Source organism: Panthera onca, chromosome A2 (genome assembly GCF_046562875.1).
Source record: "Panthera onca isolate mPanOnc1 chromosome A2, mPanOnc1 haplotype 2, whole genome shotgun sequence".
Taxonomy (NCBI): domain Eukaryota; kingdom Metazoa; phylum Chordata; class Mammalia; order Carnivora; family Felidae; genus Panthera; species Panthera onca.
Genome location: NC_138340.1, coordinates 6,202,276 through 6,226,226, shown reverse-complemented (window position 1 = coordinate 6,226,226; position 23,951 = coordinate 6,202,276). Strand labels below are relative to the sequence as shown.

Below are 23,951 nucleotides of genomic sequence, written 5' to 3'. Positions count from 1 at the left end.
TGCGCCCACAGGTCTCGGTCCCTTTAAGGCGTCGCAAAACAGCGTAACGGGCTGCGCCAGACAGTGGACCCTTGGTGGGGGGCGGGGCTGCGGGGCGCCCTGTGGTGAATAATTTAAAGGGGCCGCGCCTGCGGCGCCGGGCGGAAAGCTACCGGTGTTGGCGCAGAGTGGAGCCTGGCTGCGGCCCCCTGGGTGAGTCCGGGTTTTCGTCGCCCCCGCAGACGCGTCCCTTCCGGGATCGTTAGCGAGACCTTGGTTTTCCTAAGATCTGTCCTCCGATTTCTGGTAGTCCCAGGCTCTCTTATGTTCCCATCCCCCTCCTCCCCCAGTTCCCGGCAGGTGTTTCCACGCGGGTAGCTGGGTGTGCGCTAGGGTGAAAGGGCCCTAGTTCTCCGTAAATTTTCCATGTAGTCTCTAAAGGGCCCAGTGACTCCCCCAAGTTTCCGTTAGTACTCCAGCCGTGCCAGAAACATTCTCATTCCCTCAGAAAAGCCCCAGTAATATTCCAGCGTTCATCCCGAGGCCGGTTCTCTAGCTCAAACGACCGCTGGGACGTGCCCATCCAGCTCCCAGTTTCCCCAGTAACACTCCTGTATTCCTGGGAATCTAGGCAACTTTACAGTGACCCCCGGTAATTCTAGCATCCCTGGTTTCGTCTCAGTAATGGCGCCAGCATCGTTCCCAAAGTTCCAGTGATGCTCCACACTGTCAGAGACCCCATAACTTTATTAATGCGTGACAGTAAAGCTCCAACATCAGCCAGGAACACCTTGTGACCCCGCCCCACTCCGAGCATCTCGGGATCCTTCCGAGACCTCGACATCACCCCAGGACCCCTTGTGTGGTAGTTTGCCGGCAGCACTCCCAGCGCCCCGGCCTGTGGGTTTCCCGAGGGGCAGGTTTAGGTCAGAAGCCAGTCGTCTCCTCGACCCCCATGGCTTGAAGACCCCAGTTTCCCTGGGAAGGTCCATCCAGCCTTCGCAGGGGGGTGCGGCCTAGCGTCTGCTGGGTCAGAATTGATCAATCCCGCAGGGAAGAAGACAGGAAGGGGCCACTTGCGGGAGGAAGTCGGTCCTCCTGGCGCCCGTGCAGTGGCTGCTGACTGGGTGTCTGGCAGGCTGCCCTTTAGCCCCAGGGTGGGGCTCTACCGCTGGGGCGTCTGCCGGCGCACCGTATGGGTGACGGGAGCCAGGCGGGGAACCAGGGACCCCCCCCCCCCTTCCCCCCACTCCCTAGCCCGGGACTCGAGGTCCACCTGCACCACTTCTCTGCTCTTCAGTGCCCCTCCAGCTGTCCTCTGGCCAGCAACGCCATCCAGGTGGCCCGTACGAAAGGGGCAAGGCTCATGGTAAGGAGCAGGGCTTGCGGCAGGGGAGAGGGGGGCCCAGAGCGGCGACTTGCACCGGTTCCTCCTACTTCGTATTCCCTAGGACTCAGGGCTCCCAGACCTGCCTCCCAGTCTGAAGCAACTGATGGAGGCTCCGCTGCAAACCGGAATGGTAAGGGTTGGGGAGGTGTGGCGCTGCGGGAACTACAATTCCCGAAATGCTCAGCGCTCATCGCGGTCCCGTGAGACCTTGGTTACGCCTGTTCTGGCGGAACTACGTTTCCCGGCGTGCACCGCGGGCCGCGGAGCCGCCGGAAAAGAGTTGCGCCCCCGGGGAGGGAGCAGCGCCGGCCCATTCTGCAGATGGGGGCATCGAGTCACGGGCCGTCTGTGACCTCCTCGGGGGCCGGGGACTTGGCGGAGTGGGATGGGGACGGGGGCGTCCCGGCCTCCGTGGAGGGCTCGGCAGGCCGGATATGCGATGCGCAGCCAGTGCCCTTCATCCCGCAGGTGCTGGGCGTGATGATTGGGGCTGGAGTCGCGGTGCTGGTCACTGCCGTATTCATCCTCCTGCTGGTGCGGAGACTGCGAGTGCAGAGTGAGGACCCGGAGGGCCCCTCCGGGGAGGCTGCGGCGTAGGGAGCTGAAATGTCCGGGGTCCTGAGGCAGTAGAGATGGGACTTACAGGAGTCTCCGGGCAGGGTCCTCATCTCTGGTCGCGTGGAGTCTGCGCGGAGCTCAGAGTGCTTCTCTCCCCACTTATCCCCAGAGACTCCAGCCCCGGATGGTCCCAGGTATCGATTCCGGAAGAGGGACAAAGTGCTTTTCTATGGTCGGAAGATTATGCGGAAGGTGAGTCTAGGACCTCCTGGGGTCCTTGCCGACCACACAGAGGTTCTACCCTTTCCCTCTTGCACCTCTTAGTAAGCCCGCCCTCCTTGAGTAAGCGTCTCTGGATCTGGTCCCTTCTCCCCTTAGGTCTGAACTGGCAGTTCACCCATCCCCCATCCTTAATTCTCCTAGGTGTCACAATCCACTTCCTCCCTGGTGGATGCTTCGGTCTCCACCACTTCCCGGCCACGCATGAAGAAGAAACTTAAGATGCTCAACATTGCCAAGAAGTAAGGCTGTACCTGTACTGGGTGTACCTGGCGCTGGGGGACCATCTCAGGGACCTTTTGAGTAATCAGCCCACAGCAAAGGGCTTATCTAAGGGTTCTTTGAACCCCACGGACTCAGAGGGGCTATCTCAGAGCTCTCCCACACCAGACAGGCTGTCTGTGGTGTCTCTGTGCCCCGAGGGCTCTCTCAGCTATGTTCCCCTACCACAGGGGTGTCCGTGAGCCCGTTACCTCCAGCCCATATCTCAGACACTTTATAATACACGTAGGGGTCTGTCTCTTGGTTTGCCGTGTGGGCTAGTTCATGGGTCTCCCCACCCAAGAAGTGATTCATTGGGGTTCACTCAGGTGTTTCTGTGACCTGCTGGAGGGACTGTCTCTAGCTTTTGCGTTCTGGGGGTATCTCTGCAATTTCTCTCCGTCAAAAAGCATCTTTCTATGTTACCTGCCTTAGAGTTCTTCCCACACTAAGGAGGCTGTCTTAAGCATTTCTGTACCTCCAGGAGTTATTTCAAGAATCTTCTTGCTTTAAGAAGCATAGGAGGGCATGTCAGGGGCCCATGTCATCAGCAAAGGGCTATCTCAGAGTCTGTGAGAAAGGCCCTCCCAGGGATCTTTCTAAGTTGGAAGCTGGCTCTGAGGTCAGTCTCCTGACATGGAATATACCTGAAGGTCTGTTTTGAGGGTGTCATCCCAGGGCTGTTCATGATCAACAGTTGTGTTACCACACAGCTTTTTAGGACTTGAGAAGCATAGGTAGCTTTAGATTCTCTGTGGTCAGTTGAGAGTTTATATCTCGTGTGTGTTTATGTCGCGGGGGTGGTCTCAGTGTGTGCATACCCTTAAGGAGCTACACTGATGTCATGACCTTCAGAGGGCTATCTCAGCTCTCTGTGAACTGGGTACGGGCTAGCCCAAGATCTCTCTGATCAGAAAAGGAGCCATGTCTGGATTTCTCTGTATCATGGAGTTTAATTCAGGGGTCTGGTCATACTAAAGGGTCTATGTCAGGAGTCTTGTGACCAGGGGAGGGATCATCTCGGTAGTAACTGTGCCTTGCCAGGAAGGGTTCTCCCAGGTCTATGGTTAGCAGAGGAGCTATATCTGTACTCTCCACACATGATGAGAGCTATTTCAGGAGTCGTTGTGACCATCAAAGGCGTCATCTCAGGGTTCTTGATATCTGGGCATAAGGGCTAGCTCAGGGATCTTTGCAAAGATCAAAACACTTGTACCGGGGGGTGACTGGGTGGCTCAGTCGGTTAAGCGTCCGGCTTCGGCTCAGGTCATGATCTCACGGTCCGTGGGTTCGAGCCCCGCGTCGGGCTCTGTGCTGACCGCTCAGAGCCTGGAGCCTGTTTTGGATTCTGTGTCTCCCTCTCTCTCTGACCCTCCCCCGTTCATGCTCTGTCTCTCTCTGTCTCAAAAATAAATAAACGTTTAAAAAAAAAAACAAAAAACAGTCGTACCGGGGGTCTCCTCGTATGATGGAAGCCACCCCAGAGATCTATTTGCATTAGAGAGATTATGTCAGGGTCTAGTCTGTGCTGAGAAAGATGGTCTCAGGGTCCCATGGTGAACAGAGGTGCTATTTTTGGGGGCAGCCCATATCTTACGTCAGGGATCTGCCTAACTACAGGTTCCATCTCAGAAGCTTACAATTAGTGAAGGAGTAATCAGCAAATTCATTTTGTGAGGGATCAGATCAGTAAACATTTTAGGCCTTACAGGTCATACGATCGTTACAATTAGTCAGCTTAGCTGTTGAGCGGAAGTAGCCGCAGGTAATATGTAAACGAACATAAATGAACGTGAATTGCGTGTGTGCCAATAAAACTTTATTTACACAAGTGGGTAGTAGGCCAGAGTTTGCTGATCCCTGTCTTTTGTGATTTGGGGGAAAGGCTGTGTGGAGTCTCAGGTCTGCCCGAGCCCTCTCCCTACCCTCCCCCTACACCCTTCTCTTCCCACCAGGATCCTGCGCATCCAAAAAGAGGCCCCAACACTGCAACGGAAGGAGCCCCCGCCCGCGGTGCTTGAAGCTGACTTGACGGAGGGTGACCTGGCTAACTCCCACCTGCCCTCCGAGGTGCTCTACATGCTCAAGAATGTCCGGTCAGTGTTGGGGTGCAGGCGGGGGGCTGCAGAGCTGGGGGCTCACCTGACCTCCTGCATTCCTCCTCCTCCTCCTCCTTCCCCCATCCAACAGGGTGCTGGGCCACTTCGAGAAGCCGCTCTTCCTGGAGCTCTGCCGACACATGGTCTTCCAGCGGCTCAGCCAGGGTGACTACGTCTTCCGGCCAGGCCAGCCGGATGCCAGTATCTATGTGGTGCAGGATGGGCTGCTGGAGCTCTGTCTGCCGGGGCCTGTGAGTGGACCACCCAAGGGGGCACCAGAGGGAGATGGGCAGGGGGAATGGGCACTGGTTATCGGGATGGGCATTGCTGTCAGTCAGCAGGGTGGTAGTCTTCTGAGATGTGCGGGCAGGAGTTGGGAATGAATGCCCAAAGCTGTCGGGGTGGTCTACATCGTCAGCAGTCACAGTTAGCGATGCCTAGGAAATGGACGCTGGTCAAAGATTTGGTGGGTGCCGGGATCGGGATGTCAGTGATCACTGGGTGGTGAGGTCGAGAGCCAGGGGTGTGGTCAGGAGGTGGAATGCCTGTTGGCAGGGTGGGGACAGCCGTGGTCAGCCCCCCACTCCCCTCTCGGTGTCTCAGGACGGGAAGGAGTGTGTGGTGAAGGAAGTGGTCCCTGGGGACAGTGTCAACAGCCTCCTGAGCATCCTGGACGTCATCACCGTGAGTGGTCGATCTTGGGGGGCGAGGAGGCTGGCTGTGAGGACAAAGTCGGAGGGCTGGTTTGGAGAGGGTCATCTCAGGGACGCCAATCTCCGATAGTTCCCTCGGGTGCCGCCAGTGTTCTCAAGGCACTGGCGTTGGGAAGGACTGGGGGAGCGGGAAGGGGGCTCATAGCCCCTGATCTTGAGTCTCCTCGTTCCCCTGCGCCCCCAGGGCCACCAGCACCCCCAGCGCACTGTGTCCGCCCGGGCGGCCCGAGACTCCACGGTGCTGCGGCTGCCAGTGGAGGCCTTCTCTGCTGTGTTCACCAAGTACCCCGAGAGCTTGGTGCGGGTGGTGCAGGTCAGCGGGCCCTCTGCCTCCCTCCACCTACCCGGCCGCCACGGGCACCTGTGGGCTGGGACTCAGCAGCCAACAGGTGCTCAAGTTGTGCTATGGGCCCTGAGCAGGCAGAGCTCCAGGGGGGCCCTGTCCCCTCCCTCCAGCTGTCTCCACACCTGCTCCCCCCCCATCTTCTGCCACCTGATTGTGGGTTTCTCCCTGGCTGGCCCTCTGCCCCGGGGTCAGCCCCTCACTGCTGAGCCGACCTGAACCTTCCCTCCACTCCAGCCCCGTAACGCTTCCTCCCAGCCTTCCTGTTATCCAGCTCTTGTCCCGCAGTGTCTCACCTCCAGTTTTCTCCCCGGCCCCGCCCCCTCCAACCACGCCCCTGCAGATTATCATGGTGAGGCTGCAGCGGGTTACCTTCCTGGCGCTCCACAACTACCTGGGTCTGACCAATGAGCTCTTCAGCCACGTGAGTTGTGCCGGGAGCACAGGGAACACGGGGCTGGGGGTGGGACGCGTGCCTCCCAGGTGGTACCACCAGGGTGCTCTCTGTCCCCAGGAGATCCAGCCCCTGCGCCTCTTCCCCAGCCCTGGCCTCCCAACCCGCACCAGCCCCGTGCGTGGCTCCAAGCGGGTAGTCAGTGCCTCCGCCACTGAGGAGCCAAGGGAGACTCCCGGCCGGCCACCTGACCCCACTGGGGCCCCCCTGCCTGGACCTGCAGGTATCCCAGAGGACCCCAGCCCTCTCCCGGGGACCCCTTAGCTGGGTACCCAGGTCTGACTCCTGTCCGGTCCCCTAGGGATCCCTAGCCTCAGGGAGCCATCGGAATCGCTTTCCTAGTTCCCTACCGCGTCATCCTAGCTTCAGGCGTGGTGGCTCTGAGGGGCCGGAGCCTGAACACGTGTCTCTCGCAGGGGACCCGGTGAAGCCCACCTCCCTGGAGGCCCCCTCCGCCCCGCTGCTGAGTCGCTGCATCTCCCTGCCAGTGGACATCTCAGGTTTGGGGCGCCGGAGGGGAGTGGGGGAGGCCATCAGGCTTCTGGGTTGAATGTAGGGGTCCCGGTCTTGATTTTCCCCATCTGTGAAGTGGGAATACTGGCAGCACTCGCGTGGCTTTTTGGCGGGTAATCACTGAGGTGGTTAAGAAGGATTCTGCGGCAGGGAGCGGTCACGGAGTAGTCCTGTCTGCACAGAGACGGGATTCGGCACGTAAGTCAAGTGTGGTCACTCGCGTCTTTGTTGTTTTTGTAAAATGCCTCCTGCTCACGGCAGGCTTGCAGGGTGGCCCCCGTTCGGACTTTGACATGGCGTATGAGCGCGGCCGGATCTCCGTGTCCCTGCAGGAAGAGGCTTCAGGGGGGCCCCAGGCGGCTCCCGCTCGGGTGAGGCCTTGCCCTCTCCCCCACCTCGCCCCAGCACCCTCCCGGGACCCCAGCCTGGTGCAGGGTGGCATCCTCGGGAGGAGGTCAGGTGGGAGCACGGAGGTCACAGGCCCTGTCCCATGCAGACCCCCACTCAGGAGCCCCGGGAGCAGCCAGCGGGTGCCTGTGAGCACAGCTTCTGTGAGGAGGAGTTGGCCACGGGGGGTTGCCCCTTCGGGCCCTACCAGGGACGCCAGACAAGCAGCATCTTTGAGGCAGCGAAGCGGGAGCTGGCCAAACTGATGCGGATTGAGGTGGGCGGCTGTGGGGTCCTGGGGGACGTGAGGTGGAGGGTCGGCGGGGGGGGGGGGGGGCCGGACAGGCCCATCTCAACCCCGCTTTCCCTCCAGGACCCCTCCCTCCTCAACAGCCGGGTCCTGCTCCATCATGCCAAAGCTGGCACCGTCATCGCCCGCCAGGGGGACCAGGTGAGGCTAACTCCTGGTCTCTAATGCAGCTCTGACCCCAGACCTCTTTCTGACCCTTGATCCTTGCCCTTTGACCCTGTATGAAGATCCCCGAGTATGTGATTTCCGCCGCTGATCTTAGGTGCTATGACCCTGATCCCTATGTCCTCTGGACCTATCGACCTTTCTTCTCCAACCCTTGAACCTTTTATTATAGGACCCCCGACCCCTAGATCTCTCTTACCTGCCCTGGCCTCTCCTGTGACTTGTATTTTCTGACCTTTCCGTTCCTCAGTATGCGCTCACATCCTGCGTGCCTCTCGTCCTGGGCCCCTGCTGGGGTGGGTGTGCGATAAGTGTGTGTGGATCAGAATCTGGACCCAGAGGCCGTGAACCAGCCCCTGGAGCTGGATTTCAGTGCTTCCTGGTAGCACCCAGCAAGTGTAGGAAAGCGTATCGCAGGAGTCCCTCTGGTGTGCACGTGGGGAAACTGAGGCCTAGTCATGATTTCACAGTCCGGAAGCCAGGAGGAGGAGGAGGAGGAGGAGGAGGGTTCTGGACTGAGGGGGCCAGAGTTACAGTCAGACTCTGCCCTGACTCCCTCTGTGACTTTGGGCATGTCATCGGAAAAGTTCTCCGCTTCCTCATCCACAGAATGGGGTGATAATGGTAATTACCTGCTAGAATTGTCATGAGGGATAAAGAATAGTTCTGAACCTGAGGTGTTCAAGGGTGACAGGCCCAGGGGAGGGGGTGGAGCAGCTCATGGGGAGATTGGGGGGGGGGCGGGTGTGACAGGACTCAGGCACTGAGACTGCAACCCCACTTCAGGGGAGGGCCAGGGGGGCCCCAGGCTTGGAGAGGGGGGTGTGGATTTGGGGGTGGCCCACCTGCTACCGGCTGAGATACTGTTCTATCACTTGATCTGTTGGTTGAGCAGATGCCCCGAGCTGCTCATTGCAAGGTTGGGCTCCTTTCTACAGAGGAAATTGGGTGCGGCTTTCACCATCTGGGGCTGAGGAAGTGTGGTAACACCGCAGCTCTTGTGGGGGGCCCCTGGGCGCTGCTTATCTGCGAGACGAGGGGGCTCAACCCAGTCCCAGCTGGCCTGCTAATGGACCAGAATGGTCTACAACCATGCGAGGCTCCTGGGGGGGGGTGGGGGGGCTCTTCAGAACTTTGTCAGGGATGTTAATCTGCTGTGTCTCTCTCTCTCCAGAAATTCATACCACTGGTTTGCAAATGGGGGCAGTGTTACCCCCCAAGGGACATTTGCCAGTGTTGCGACATTTTTTATTGTCTTGGGAGGGTGCTACTGGCATCTAGTGGGTGAAGGCCAGACATGCAAGAATGCACAGGACAGTCCCCCCCCACCCCCCAGCAGATTTATCCAGTCCTGAGGTTATGAAACTCTGCTTTACACAGGTATTGCCCAAAGTGTGCTTCTTGGAACACCTGTATTACTTACAAACAAGGGATCTGTGCTCAAACAGGTTTCTGGAATGTTGGCTATTTGATCCCTTTGTGGAAGCTCTATTAGCATATTCAAGGCTGAGAAGTCCTGCAGGGAAGAGACTTGCTTCCCAATCTGATGACAAAATGGCAGATTAATTTAGCAACCCCCATTCATATCCCAAACCGAATCTGGAAATTCTCTTAGAGGGTTCCAGCAGGTGTGTGTGTGTCCTGGGACTGTAGAGGCAGGAGATACCAGTAAGGCCCCTGCCCTTGGGAAAACCCACAGTTCTGACAGACCTTGCGTTCAAAAGAATTACACCAGTTCTTGTAAAATCGTGTGCTTAGTGCATACACATTAAAAGATGTTTTTGCCTTTACAAAATCTGGCTTAGGCAGGGTAGCACCTCTGAGGAAGTAACCTCCAGCTAAGGAGGAAGGAGGGGGAGGAATTAATTATGGGCAAGGGGCAGAAAAGAGCTTTCTAGGCAGAGGGAAAACTTGTGCAAATGTCCTGTGGTGGAAATAGGATATTTGACCTCTAGGAAACAAAAGGAGATGCAGTGGAACAAGGGAACTGGGAGCAAAGGAGATATATATATATGTGTGTTTGTGTGTGTGTGTGTGTGTGTGTATGTGTATGTGTATATATATGTATATGTATATATATGTGTGTGTGTGTATATACATATATATATATTTATATATATTTGGGGATAGTTTTTTTGGCATCTAATTCACATACTATGCAATTCATGCATTTAAAGAGAAGTCTGTGGTTTTTAGTACATTCACAGAGTTGTGCGCCCATCAACACTGTAACATTTTTTAATGACTTTCTTTTTAAAATTTATTTATTTTGAGAGCGAGCACACAAGCAGGGTGGGGGCAGAGAGAGAGAACCCTGGGCAGGCTGTCAGCTCGGAGCCCCACACGGTGGTGCTCAAACTCACGAACTGTGAGATCATGACCTGAGCCGAAATCAAGAGTCGGACGCTTAACCGACTGAGCCACCTCAGGCACCCCGTAGACTGCTTTTAACTTTTGCCAGACTGTTTTCCAAAGCGGCTGCTCTGTTTTTACCTTCCCACCAGCAGTGGGTGACAGTGTAGTTTCTCTGCATCCTCTCTAACACATTTTGATTCTAGTCATCCCAGTACGTGCAGCAGCATCTCGTGGTTGTGTTTTTTGTGTTGAGAGAGAGCACATGCACGAACGACTGGGAGACGGGCAGAGGGAGAGAGCATCTCAACCAGGCTCCATGCTTAGCTCAGAGCCCAATGCGGGACTTGATCCCACGACTCCAGGATCATGACCTGAGCTGGAATCAAGAATCAGACAGTCAACCAACTGAGCCACCCAGGTGCCCCTCATGGTTTTGATTTGAATTTCCCTAGTGATCGATGATTTTGATCATCTTCTCATGTGCTTATTGGCCATTTGTCTACCTTCTTTGGGGAAGTGTCTATTCTGAGACTTTGACCATTTTTTAAAATTGAGTCATCTGTCTTTTTGTTATTGAGTTGTAAGAATTCTTTATGTATTCCAGATACAAGACCCTTAGCAGATACGGGATTTGCAAGTATTTTCTCCCAGTCTCTGGGTTGTCCTTTCAGTTTCTTGAATCAGTGTCCTTTGAAACTCAGAGTTTTTCATTTTGATTAAGTCCAACTTATCAAGTTTGTGTTGTTGCTCATATTTTTGGTGTCATATCTAAGGATTCCCCACCAAATTCAGAGTCACAAAGACTGAGCCCTATATTTGCTTCTATGAGTTTTACAGTTTTACCTTTTACCTCCATGTCTTTTGATCCATTTCTATATGGTGTGAGGTAAGGGTCCAAATTTATTCTTCCATGGGCTAACTAGTTGCTCTGCATAAACTCAGAGGGTTTAAGCTCAGCCATGCCACCCCCTTCCATAGCCCTTGCAGCCTCTTGCCGGCTATGTTGGAGAGAATTTATGGAGCTTGGGGCACCTGGCTGGCCCAGTCGGTTGAGCATGGGACTCTTGATCTCAGGATCATGAGTTGAACCCCGTGTTGGGCATAGAGATTACTTTAAAAAAAAAAATCTCATGGGTGCCTGGGTGGCTCAGTCAGTTAAGAGCCCGACTCTTGATTTCAGCTCAGGTCATGATCTCATGGTCTCATGGTCTGTGGGTATTGAGCTCCGTGCTGACAGCAAGGAACCTGCTTGGGATTCTCTCTCCCACTCTCTCTGCCTCTTCCCTGACTGTGCACGCTCTCGCTCTCAAAATAAGTAAACTTTTTTTTTTTTTAAATCTTCAAAAAAGAATTTATGGGCCTTAATCTGGTCTCAGATTTTGTTAATCTGTTACTAATGGCTACCATGGGCGCCCAATGGAAATGAGATATGTTGTGCAGCTCAGAGCGCTGCAGAGCGTTTCCTCCCTCCTTTAACTTTTCCTTCCTTAACTTTTCCTCGGGGTGCACTGAGCTGAGTTGAGGGCGGGAGTGTTGCCCCTGTGCCCATCTCTGCCTCTGCCCCCCAGGACGTGAGCCTGCACTTTGTGCTGTGGGGCTGCCTGCACGTGTATCAGCGCATGATCGACAAGGCGGAGGATGTGTGCCTGTTCGTGGCACAACCCGGAGAGCTGGTGGGTCAGCTGGCGGTGCTCACCGGGGAGCCCCTTATCTTCACACTGAGAGCCCAGCGAGACTGCACCTTCCTGAGGATCTCAAAGTCTGACTTCTATGAGTATGGCGGGAGGCCCCCCCAGTGTTGGGGTGGGAGTGGCACTTGGAGGGCCCGACTTGACCCCATTGTGCTGGGACAGAGCCCCCCCCCCCCCCCCCCCCCCCCGCCTGGTGCCTTTCCCCGGACAGCTTTGAGCCCTTCTGCTCCCACCACCAGGCCATCACGGGCCCTCTCCACTTCCCAAGGACATTCCCTTCCAGCTCCCCTCCCCCGGCTCACGCACCCCCCACTGTCCCCTGTAGGATCATGCGTGCGCAGCCCAGTGTGGTGCTGAGCGCCGCGCACACGGTGGCCGCGAGGATGTCGCCCTTCGTGCGCCAGATGGACTTTGCCATCGACTGGACGGCGGTGGAGGCGGGACGCGCTTTGTACAGGTGCAGCTCAGGCCTTGCCTAGGACGCAGCCCCCACCCCGTGGCAGCCCCCACCCCATCTCACCCGCTCCCCACCCCAGGCAGGGCGACCGTTCCGACTGCACCTACATCGTGCTCAATGGGCGGCTGCGCAGCGTCATCCAGCGCGGCAGCGGCAAGAAGGAGCTGGTGGGCGAGTACGGCCGCGGCGACCTCATTGGCGTGGTAAGCGCCCACCCACCACCCTCCGAACTCTGTAAGCGCCCCCCCCCCCCCCCCCCGCTCCTCCCAACAAACACGGCGTCCCAGGTAGTCTGATGGGACGGTGATGGCGGCTCCCTTCCGTGGGCGGGAGGAGGGGGCGACTTCTTGGGGTGGGGAGTCTTCATGGGTCTCCTCCCCAGACTTCTATCAGAAGAGGAGACAACCCCCCCCCCCCACCCCCGGCCGACCCCTGCCGCATGGGTCCCTCTCCCCGACGTTCTAATGAGTCGTGGGGCCTGATCTTCCATCCCATAACGGGGGACCGTCGGGGTAGGGCCGGACCGCCTCCTCTCTGCACCCACGGTCGGCTTCCCCTTTCCTACCCGGGACCTCCCGGCTCAAGCAGCCCTGGTCACGCACGCGGTCCCCCAGGTGGAGGCGCTGACACGACAGCCTCGTGCCACGACGGTGCACGCGGTGCGCGACACGGAGCTGGCCAAACTCCCCGAGGGCACCCTGGGCCACATCAAACGTCGATACCCGCAGGTGCTGCTGGGTGCTGTGCGGGCTGGTCTCCTTAATGGAGGGGAGGGCCCGAGGGGGCAGGGCCTAATGGGGGGGGGGGAATAGAGCCCTAGGGAGGAGGTGGAAACCCCCCCAGTAAGAGCAGGGCTCTTTGGGGGCGGGGCCCGGGTAAGGGGTACGCAGGCAACCGAGTAGGAGGAGGGAAAAGTTGCCCCTCTCGTCTTACTGGAACGCCGGTTTCCCACGCCCAGGTCGTAACCCGCCTCATCCACCTGCTAAGCCAGAAAATTTTGGGGAATTTGCAGCAGCTGCAAGGACCCTTCCCGGGTGAGAGCCGGCAGCCCCGGGAATGCTGGGGGATGTAGTCGTAAGCCTAGAACACGCCGGGAGAGGGAGCCCTAAGCCCTGGGCATGCTGGGAGATGGAGTCGGGCGTAGAAACCACGCTCTGGGTGGGGCTTGAAGCGGTGAGGGGGGGGAAACTGATGGATTTCCGGTGCCTGCTGTGGGGGCGGGGAGGGGGATGGAGTTCGGGTTCCTGGGCAGGCCGGAAACGGAGACCTAGACCCCCGGCCATGCTTTTAATGGAATCTAAAGTGTCGTCAGTGCTGAAGGGCAGTCTTTAGTGGCAAGCTGGGTTGTGGGTGTCCAGGCCTACGGGGCGGGCTAGGGACCACATCTTGAGCCCACTGTAGAGGGAGTCCTTAAAGGAGTATGCTGGGAAATGAAGTCCGTCGGGGTGGGGGGTGGGGTCAAGGGTCTTGTTGGGGGAGTGGCTTCTGAAGTGACGGGCAAGCTGGAAGGTGTGGTTCTCTGTTCCAGCGTTTGCTGGGAGGTGTGGTTCCTTGAGTTAGGGTCCTTCGGGGAATGGAGTCGGGTAACAGGCATGTGGGAGTATGGGGCTGAGATTCTCTGTGAGGGCAAGCCGACCCTCATCAGCCCAGCAACCTCTACGCCTGCCCTTCTTTATCCCCAGGGTCTTCTTAGGCCCCTTCGGCCTTGATGCCTGGATGGGGGATGGGCAGTGGTGACCCTTGGCTAAGAACCGCCCCCACGCCCAGGGTCTTTCCTGACATTTTTTCCCCTGTCTTGGCCCATGTATACAAATGCCCATTCACTTCCATCAGGCCATCCGTCCACCCTCGTCACAATTCTGGGGCAATCGCAGGGGCAGAAACGTCAAGATTTCAGACCCCTGAGAGTCTCTCTGTTGATGAAATACAGAAAAGTTTTCCAGGGAGCATCTAACGTCCTAGGCACTGTGCTGGGCACGGGAGGGGGGAGAGTGCATAGGCAGACAAAGCTTCTAAAAGGGCTTACAGCTCGACAAGCGAGGTATTTTAATGTTTATTTAATTTAATTAATTAATTAATTTAGAGAGAGACAGAGTTTGAGCAGGGTAGGGACAGAAAGAGAGAGAGACAGAGTCCGAGGCAGGCTCCAGGCTCTTGAGCTGTCAGCACAGAGCCCGATGCGGGACTCAAACTCACCAACCGGGAGATCATGACCTGAGCCACAGCCGAGGCTTAACTGACTGAGCCAACCAGGCGCCCCACAAGCGAGGTATTTGAAAAACACAAAGAAAAGGCCTGATGTCACAAGCTGATACATACAGTGAAGAAAACAAAAGGTCTTGATGGAATGTGACTAGCGGAGGGAGGGCGGCCTTTCTGAGGATGATGAGCTGAGACTTGACAAATTAGATAGGGCCTGGAGGGGAACTAGGAAGACCCACACAGGATTTGGGGGCTTTGGACCGCTTCACGGATGAAAGGGAGCCAGCGGGAGAAATGGAGGCCAGGGCCTGGAGCCTGGGAGGGGCATTTAAGCTTATTAAGACCGGGAAGCATCTGGAGGGGAGGAGGCAGTGAGAGCTCCAGGCAAGAGAGAGGGGTTCATGACTTGGTGTAGGAGGTTAGTGGAGAAACTGAGAAGCAAGTGGATGTTTCTGCCTAGTTTTGCGTTTAAGTCCCTTCAGTGGACAGAGGCACCAAGGCCAGAATGGGGTGGGAGCACGGATCCGTCCATGCAGACACATAATGTAGAGTTATGTGATGGATCCTGTTGAGGAGATTAGGCCCCAAATCGAAGTTCACATGGGTAGGTCTTATCAAGACGGGGGACGGGGTGAGGCTGCGGGACCAGGACCGAAGCCGTTACCTTTGCTGTGGCTTCACCAGGCCTCAGCTAGGGGATGAGGGCCCGGGATTTCTGAGGAGGAGGAGGAGACAGGTCTACCCTCCGGACACGATTGCACAACAAATCTTTACTCGGGACTCAGCAGGCTCGGGACTCGGCGTCCCCCCTCACTCGGAACTTACCAACCCAGCCAGCAACTTGGCAACCGTGGCGGTCCTGCCAGTGTGCGCTGAGGTGCCCATGGTGGCCTTCACCCTGGAGCTGCAGCATGCTCTGCAAGCGATTGGTCAGTTGGGGAAAGGGGCGTGGCTAGAGGCCATTGGGCGGAGCATTGGCATGTGGGCGGAGCATTGGCCAGTGAGGGTGGGGTGGACCCGGGAGTGGAGGGGGGGTATTCTCTTATAGGAGAGCCTCCCTGCCCCCCCACCACTCCTCGCAACCCTGCACCCCTCTCTCTTGGCCTGGATTCCTAACTTCAACCACACCCATCCCCAGGTCCAACGCTTCTCCTCAACAGTGACATCATCCGGGCCCGCCTAGGGGCTTCTGCCCTGGATAGGTATGTGTTTGGGGTTTGAGGACGTGGGGATGGACTTGAAGCCCAGAATTCTTTCAATTCTGGTTGAGTTCTGGGCTGTGAACCAAGGAGCATGCGCCCCATCCTCCGGTCAATGGGAGCCCGTGGATTGAATCGCCCCTGGAGGGCGCGGACCAGGGGTGTAAGATCCCCTCCAACCCTCCAACCCGGAATGGAGCTGCATGGTTTCCGGGAGGTGTGGGACCCCTGACCAGCCCCCAGGATGGCTCACCCCCAACCCCTGTCCCAGCATCCAAGAGTTCCGGCTGTCAGGGTGGCTGGCGCAGCAGGAGGATGCCCACCGCATAGTGCTGTACCAGACTGACGCGTCACTGACGCCCTGGACTGTGCGCTGCCTACGCCAGGCCGACTGCATCCTCATCGTGGGCCTGGGTGACCAGGAGCCCACTCTTGGCCAGGTCCGGAGACCGCACACAGTGACCCTGCCCTCCCGTGCCTGCGCCGGGCCCCGTACACCCTCACCGTGGGGCTAGGCGAGCGGGGACCCAAGCTCAGCCGGGGGAGGGGGGGGCGGGGAGGAAATGACCCACGATCAGTGACTTCCACCCTCTGCTACCCCACAGCTGGAGCAGATGCTGGAGAACACGGCGGTGCGCGCCCTCAAGCAGCTGGTGCTGCTGCACCGGGAGGAGGGCGCGGGCCCCACGCGCACGGTCGAGTGGCTCAACATGCGGAGCTGGTGCTCGGGGCACTTGCATCTGCGCTGTCCACGCCGCCTCTTCTCTCGCCGCAGCCCAGCCAAGTTGGTGAGGGCTGCGCTTGGAGAGGGGCCCCGCGGGAGGCGGGAGGGGGCGGGGGGAGGGGTGTGGAGCACCCTAGGGGCTGTGGGGGCGGAGCGGTGGCGCGGAGGCTCAGGTACCGCCTCCTGCACCCCATCCTCATGCGTCGCCTCTCTCTCCCCCGCGCCCCCCGCCCCCTGCATCCCAGCACGAGCTCTATGAGAAGGTTTTCTCGAGGCGCGCGGACCGGCACAGCGACTTTTCCCGCCTGGCGCGGGTGCTCACAGGCAACACCATCGCCCTGGTGCTGGGCGGGGGCGGTGCCAGGTGAGGGGTGGGGCTTGTCCTGAAGGGTGGGGTTGCGGTGCCTGGGGGGTGGGGCTTGTTCCCTGGGAGCCCTCCCATAGGGATGGGGCTGGCGCTTGTTGGTTGCCTGGGGAGATGGGAGAAGGAGAGTCCTTGGTGGGGGGGGCGGGGGTGGGAGATCTCCAGGGAGTCCCTGGGTTTTCTCCCCTTTGCAGGGGCTGCTCACACATCGGCGTGCTGAAGGCATTGGAGGAGGCAGGGGTCCCCGTCGACCTGGTGGGCGGCACGTCCATCGGCTCCTTCATCGGTGCCCTGTACGCTGAGGAGCGAAGCGCCAGCCGCACTAAGCAGCGGGCCCGGGAGTGGGCCAAGGTGTGTGTTGGGGGGGAGGAGGGGGGGGGGGAAGGAGGGGAGGGGGGAAGGAGGGGTGGGGGACAGCCCCATCCCCACCCACCGCAGGAGGAGCACCCAGAAACCTGACCCCAAAGGGTTCCTGAGCCCTTTCTGCCCTTTTCCTGACTTAATTTGTGAACCCCACTTGGACCCCAATAGCGGATTCCTCCAGGACCTTGTGACCTCCTGGTTAGTGACCCAGCCCCCAGCTGGAGCCAATCAGGACCCTCTGTGACCCCCTTGTTAGTGACCCCGCGCAACTCCCGTTTGACCCCCACTGGCCTCCTTGCCCCTAGAACATGACTTCGGTGGTGGAGCCGGTGCTGGACCTCACGTACCCCGTCACCTCCATGTTCACCGGGTCGGCCTTCAACCGCGGCATTCACCGCGTCTTCCAAGACAAGCAGATCGAGGTGTGCCCTCCTCCCTTGCCTGCCCTGCTCCTGATGCTCCCTGCGGGAGCCCCCACTCCTCTGCCACCCTGGTCCCTGTCCCCACAGGACCTGTGGCTGCCGTACTTCAACGTGACCACAGACATCACCGCCTCAGCCATGCGCGTCCACAAAGATGGTGAGTGCCCCCAGCCAGCCCCATGACAACCTCTGTGGCCGTGTCGGGAGGGGGTGCAGGGAGGGCAGCTGAGCATCTGGGACGTTGTTAACATGAGTGACCGTCCGCCCCGGCCTGAGGGCCGAGCACTAACCACCACCCACTAATGCCCCGGAGGCCCCAGGTATGTTTGTCCTCAGGGGTGGGGGGCTGGAAGGCTAGTCAGGCTCCTCACCCCCTCACCGCCGTCCCCGCAGGCTGCGTGTGGCGTTACGTCCGGGCCAGCGCCTCCTACTGTCCCTACCTGCCCCCACTCTGCGACCCCAAGGACGGGCACCTGCTGGTGGACGGGTGCTACGTCAACAACGTGCCAGGTCAGCGAGCCCACCGGGCTGGCCGGGCCTCCGAGCGTGTCTGAGCGTGTCTGTGCGTGTCTGTGTGTGTCCCGCCGGGCAGGCTCCCTGTGGCGATACGTACGCGCCAGCATGACGCTGTCGGGCTACCTGCCCCCGCTGTGCGACCCGAAGGACGGGCACCTCCTCATGGACGGCGGCTACATCAACAACCTGCCAGGCAAGTGGCTGCCCCTCGCTCACACGCAGAAGCGCGCGCAGCACACGCGTGAGCAGGTGGGCCCACGTGCAGGCACACAAACAGGCGCCCGGGAGGCCACGCCCTCGCACGCCCGTCCCTCCACGCTGCCGCAGACACACACGAGCGCACACGCACAGATGGCAGGCACCTGTGCGACCGAGTGAAGCTCTCGCACTTACCTGCTGACCTCACCCGCGCCGATGGCAGGCGGCCGGCTGTGCAGTTCGACGTCTCACATACCCGGAAGTGAGCGCATACGAACAGACGCGTGGGCTAGGTACACGCGCGCTCCCGGGCCCGCCGGGGGGTCAGCAGACGACAGCGAATCCGGCCCCCGGCCTGATTTCGCAAATGAAATCACACAGCCACGCCCACTCGTTCACGCTCCGTCTCGTGGCCGCTCCCGTGCTGCCTGGCAGGGTCGTGCGGTTGTGACGGAGACCACGTGGCTGCAGAGCCGGAGTTGTTTTCTCTGTGGCCCCTTACGGGAAACGTTGGCAAACTCCCGCCATCGGTGCTCTGCACAGACGCACAGCCTAACAGCCACACGCACGTGAGCAGGTGTGCACAGATCCGTAGGTGCACAGGCGCTAGGAGACTTGCGAGGGCCGTCCAGGTGGGTGCACAGAACGTAGACACACGCCGAGGTGTGTGTGATCACACACACACACACACACACACACACACAGGAGACACACGGCTGGCAGGCATGTGCAGGCTCGTGCAGGCGCACGGACGTGGGCACGTGTTCTGAGACACACAAACAAGCTCGTGAGGGACTCAGGCAAAGTCTGATGGAGACTCAGGTATCTTTCCTGGCTGCAGGACCCTGTCCCCATCCCCCCAGGCCCTCCCAGACCCACTTGGGGACGCTCAGTGGGACACACGGACGTGGAAACACAGACCCACAGACACACCGGCCTCCTCACCAGGCCATCACCCGCCCTTCACCCCTCTGTCCTGTTTCTCTGCACCTCCTTGTTCCTGTTCATTGTTCTCTGTCTCCGTCTCAGCCCCAGATCTCCCCCCAGATCCTCTCTCCCTCCGAATCTCTGATATCTCTGCCCAGAAAATCTCTGTTGCTGTCTCTGCATCTCTGCATGTCTCTCCCTTGTGGTTTGATGTCCACGCGTCTCCGTGTCTGTTTTCTTGCCCCTTGGTCTTCCAGCCTCTGTGACTCTATCTTCCTGCCTCTCTGTTTCCTGGTGTCCTCACCATCCTGTCTCTCCTTATCACTCCCTCCACACCTCTGCCCCCCCCCCCCCACCCACGTGTCTGACTTTGTGTTTCTTCCCCAGCGACGTTGTCTGTACCTCCATTTTCTCCACCCCTCTGGCCCCACTTCCCCAGACCTAAAAGCTCCACTGTCTGACCCTACCTCCTCAATGTCATGGGCATCAATGCCCATGCCCTTTGCATACCGGCTTGTTGTTTGCATGGTTTTTCATGTGTGACCTTTTGCACGATGGTGTTTGTGGGACTGGGTTGAGCTTCCCTGCCCTGGGCTCTGGCGGGGAGCCACCTGCTGACCGCCCCCGGCCCCACAGCGGACATCGCCCGCAGCATGGGTGCCAAGACGGTCATCGCCATCGATGTGGGGAGCCAGGATGAGACGGACCTCAGTACCTACGGGGACAGCCTGTCTGGCTGGTGGCTGCTGTGGAAGCGGCTAAACCCCTGGACAGACAAGATCAAGGTTCCAGACATGGCTGAGATCCAGTCTCGCCTGGCCTACGTGTCCTGCGTGCGGCAGCTGGAGGTTGTTAAGTCCAGCTCCTACTGCGAGTACCTGCGCCCGCCCATCGACTGCTTCAAGACCATGGACTTCGGGAAGTTCGACCAGATCTATGTGAGCGGGTGGGAGCGGCATGGTGCCTGTATGGTGGGCTGACAGAGCTTTACTACTTAGAGCCCAGAGCAACATGAGGGGAAGGACTCTAGGGCTCCGTTCCCAGATGGGATCTGTGAGGAACAGAACGGTAATTGATTTGTGATGTCTGCAGTGCGTGTGGCAAGGGAATGTGGCTGTGCATGTGCCGTGTAAGAACTAAGGTTCCCGTTAGGTGCCAGCTGCACTGCCTGAAGCACTGTCTAGCGATTTCTAAAGCCATTTTCTGCATCGGTGGGAATGAGAACATTGGTCAGTTTGTAACGTTTGCCACAAGCATGGGAGAGGTGTGGAGCAGTGCATATGTCACCTGCCACTGACCTGAAAAATATGTCCTAGCCCATGCTAGCTGAAATTGACTGGGAGCTGCTGACCAGAGCCCTGAGTAAAAGAGTCTGACCCCCTTTCTGGGCTCACTAGGAAAGTGTGCCGTGATGGATTGGTGATGTCTGTCACGGGCACAAGAGATGGTGATATCTACAGACGTATTGCATTTTTGCAGACCTTGAAATAAGCTTACACAACATCATCTCAGGCCATTTGGTACTTGGCACACTGCACAGGGCTGAGTGGGAAAGAACGTAGAGAGATTGGTAATGTCTGACAGGCACAGGATGAGAAGCTTGGGGACAAGTGTGCGACCTATGGCTGGCTCTGAAATAGGTTTAGTCTCAAATGCCAGCTCCCCCAGAGCATCAGGCTCTTGAGAGGCCAAGGAAAGGTCAACAGAACAGAGCTGAGGAGAGAAGGTGAGGCAGAGAAGACCGTTAGGGGAGTGGGGTTTGCGGGCATGGCCTCAGCCTTCTTGCCTCCTGCAGGATGTGGGCTACCAGTACGGGAAGGCTGTGTTTGGGGGCTGGAGCAGGGGCGACATCATTGAGAAGATGCTCACGGACCGGCGGTCTGCTGACCTCAATGAGAGCCGCCGTGCGGATGTAAGCCCGTGACCTACCCCAGTGGGGCCACTCTTAAAACTAGATTACCCCAGCCCGTCTCAGATGACCACAGACCTCCTTGGATTTAGCTGAGACCCTCAGACCAGAGAACTCCCCCTAGGATCTTCGGGCTCCCAAAACACCACAGGCCCTGATGCTCCAGGATCCTGCAGAGGCCCCGAGACCTTCACTTACACCTGCACTCCACAGGTTCTGGCCTTCCCCAGCTCTGGCTTCACCGACTTGGCAGAGATCGTGTCCCGGATTGAGCCCCCCACGAGCTACGTTTCCGATGGCTGTGCTGATGGTGAGGGGCCCAGGTCGCTCCTAGGAGGGTGGGGCTGGGCCTGGGATTGGTGGGCCCCTAGCCCCACACCTCACCTTGCTCCCTGATTCCAGGAGAGGAGTCAGATTGCCTGACAGAGTATGAGGAAGACGCAGGGCCTGACTGCTCGCGGGACGAAGGGGGCTCTCCCGAGGGCGCCAGCCCCAGCACCGCCTCTGAGATGGTGAGAACAAGTGGCCCAGGCCCTCCCCAAGGTGGGGTGACACGGCTGATGCATGACGAGCGGCGTGCACCAGCATCCCGGGCTCTGTGATACATGTTGATATGTGTGTGTGGCACTCCTGTCCCCTCAGGAGGAGGAGAAGTCAATTCTCCGGCACCGGCGCTGCCCGCCCCCGGACCCTCCCAGCTCGGCTGTGGATGCCTGAGGACCTCGAGAGGGTCCCCCTGGGGCTGGGCTGGGGGCGAGCCCTGTGGGGGTGGCTCATTCCCTCTCTGCCTGCTGCTATATCTGCGACCCTCCTGGGTCCCCCTTGATCCCAGCGCCCAGGCCGCACACACTGGACTGCCCTGCCCCTGAGGGGAGGGACAGCACCGCACTGAGGACCCTGGATCAGTTACTCCCAATAAACCCTCCCCTCTTGGAAGTGGCCTCATGTCATCTTTGGGTGCAGGGGGCACCTCGCCCCACCTTCCATGACTGGGATGGCTGGAGCTGGGGCCTAGACAGCCTTGAGCTTGTCACAGCCCCCGCCCCTGCTGCCCCCTTGCCCAGCCTCAGGCCCAGCTTCCCCGAGGGCTCTCAGAATTCACAGGACCTCCGAATGCCACAGGCAACCCCCAGGGATCACAGGTGTTCTTGGGTGCCCACCCTGGCACCCCTTATTTTCCCCCTGCCCTTGGCTGGTCCTACTGTGTGTACGTGCTTTGTGTGCTACGTGTGCCTACTGGGTGCGCAACAGAGCCTGGCTCCCAAAGGATGCCCTGCGCAAATACGCAGGCACATGTGGGCGCACACGCGTGCACGGAGCTCACAAACTTTCAGAGACTCCCAAGCATGACCCTACTGTGTGTTCAGCTGAGGCTGCACAGAATGAGCCAGTCCCGACGGTGCGCGGAGACCTGTCCCCAGGGGTTCTCAGTCACCGTCTTGGTGTGTCTAGACTGTGGAGCCAAACTGCCAGGTGTGAAACCCCAGGCTTGCTTCTTACTGGTGGCCTCAGGCTTGTGGCTGAAACTCTGAGCCTCACCTGCTCCACCTGTGAAGTGACGCTGGTAGTAAGTGCCCCATCAGATGCCACTGCTACTGTCACTACAGCTGTCCCTACTGGGCTCTAGCCTGGGCCTGAGCCCGGGCCCCTCGAGGCTCCCAGCCGGCGCCCCTACTGTGTGCTGAAGGCCTTTTGGGGGCTCCCAGTCACTGCCTTTACCACATGCCGTTAAGTGCAAAATTCGGTGGCACCGTTGTGCAGCCATCCCCACCGTCCCGCTCCAGAACTTTCTCACCCGAAACTGAAACTCCGCTCCAATTAAGCACTGACTCCCCCTCGCCCAGCCCCAGCACCCACCAGCTACTTTCTGTCTCTATGGGTTTGACTCCTCCAGGGACCTCATATAAATGAAATCAGATAGTATTTGTCCTTCGGTGTGACTGACTTATTTCGTTAAGTATGACGCCCTCAAGCATCATCCGTGTAGCAGGCATCAGAACGTCCTTCCTTTTTAAGACTGAATGATACTCCGTTGTACGGATGGATCACGTCTTGTTCATTTGTTTACCTGTCAGAGGACGCTCCTGGCTGCTTCCACCTTGGGGGCGTTGTGAGCAACGGTGCCGTGAACACGGGCATACACATATCCCTGCTTTCACTTCCGCAGAGTGTGGACCCAGAAGTGGCATTGCCGCGTCATACGGTCATGCTTGGTTTAACTTTTTGAGGAACTGCCACACTCTTCTTCACGGTGGCTATACCACTTGACCTTCCCACCAGCAACACACCGGCCTTGGGAGGTTTTTGAGTGGGGAATAGTCAGATCTGTGTCTCCAGAAGGGGATGGCTCGCAAGGGACCAAGGAGAGATGACTGGGGCAGCGGACCCAGGGAGAGGAAGGAGGGACAAGGTCTGAGACATTCACAAGAAAATTTGCCAGAATCCAGAGTTTGATGCACACCGGGGGGCACGGCGCAGGGGACACCAAGGAGGACGAGGGCACCGTGGCATAGGTGACCAGGGAGGGGCCTCTTTGTCAAGATGGGACGTGGAGAAAGGAACAGGAGTGGGGGGTCATTCTGGGCTCTGTTCTGACCACGTTCAGTGTGAGGAGCTTGAGGGGCCGTCCGAAGGGAGATGGTGGAGGCTCTGGACATTTGGGTTGGGGACTTAAGAGAGATTTGTGCTGGGACCAGTCAGAAGCACCAGGGCAGTGGTGGAGATTGATGACATGGGGATCGATGACGTTGTCCAGAGAGAGGCTGTGCCGAGCGAGAACAGCCCTGGGGCTCATGTATACACTGTCTTCTAGATACTTATCTGAAGCTCCCTTCCTCACCTTGAAGTGGCCCAGGGACAGCTGGGGTGGGCCAAGCCCCCTAACAGTGACTCTGTGGGCTTGGAGAGCACTCCTCTTCCAGGCGGACCCAGGGCGAGCTGGAGTTGGGCCGGAGCTCCCCACCGTCCCCAGGTATATTGCTTTGCTGCGGCCACCATAACAAAGTACCACAGGCTGGGGGCCTTCAACACAGACCTTTATTTCCCAGTTCTGGGGTCTTTGAAGTCAAAGATTAAGGTGCCAACATAGCTGGGTTCTGGGGAAGGACTTTTCTGGGTTACAGGCTGCCGACTCCCTGTCGTACCCTCGTTTGGCAGAGAGAGGGTGAGAGATC

At 58.5% G+C, this 23,951-nt stretch overlaps 1 protein-coding gene across 5 annotated transcripts; it reads left to right on the top strand.

Annotated features, from left to right (window-relative positions):
• Positions 1-96: 96 nt before the first annotated feature.
• Positions 97-21,714, top strand: PNPLA6 (patatin like domain 6, lysophospholipase). 5 transcript variants are annotated; one of them, XM_078443431.2, is made up of 35 exons: positions 97-192; positions 1,280-1,348; positions 1,431-1,499; positions 1,838-1,925; positions 2,097-2,179; positions 2,351-2,448; positions 4,423-4,563; positions 4,658-4,817; positions 5,170-5,250; positions 5,464-5,592; positions 5,966-6,046; positions 6,137-6,299; positions 6,493-6,576; positions 6,851-6,960; positions 7,086-7,253; positions 7,350-7,427; positions 11,375-11,580; positions 11,823-11,954; positions 12,034-12,157; positions 12,569-12,682; positions 12,913-12,988; positions 14,942-15,085; positions 15,295-15,358; positions 15,627-15,795; positions 15,961-16,143; positions 16,325-16,443; positions 16,638-16,794; positions 17,112-17,228; positions 17,316-17,385; positions 17,821-17,937; positions 19,506-19,807; positions 20,665-20,781; positions 20,992-21,088; positions 21,181-21,290; positions 21,421-21,714. In XM_078443431.2, exons 2-35 carry the CDS (start codon positions 1,346-1,348, stop codon positions 21,493-21,495), a joined length of 4,029 nt encoding a protein of 1,342 aa, XP_078299557.1. In that variant the 5' UTR covers positions 97-192; positions 1,280-1,345; the 3' UTR covers positions 21,496-21,714. The 5 variants fall into 5 exon arrangements, with proteins under 5 accessions (XP_078299557.1, XP_078299554.1, XP_078299553.1 ...); XM_078443428.2 differs by lacking the exons at positions 97-192; positions 17,821-17,937 and adding an exon at positions 17,622-17,738 and having other exon boundaries at positions 341-1,348; XM_078443427.2 differs by lacking the exon at positions 97-192 and having other exon boundaries at positions 361-1,348.
• Positions 21,715-23,951: the final 2,237 nt, after the last annotated feature.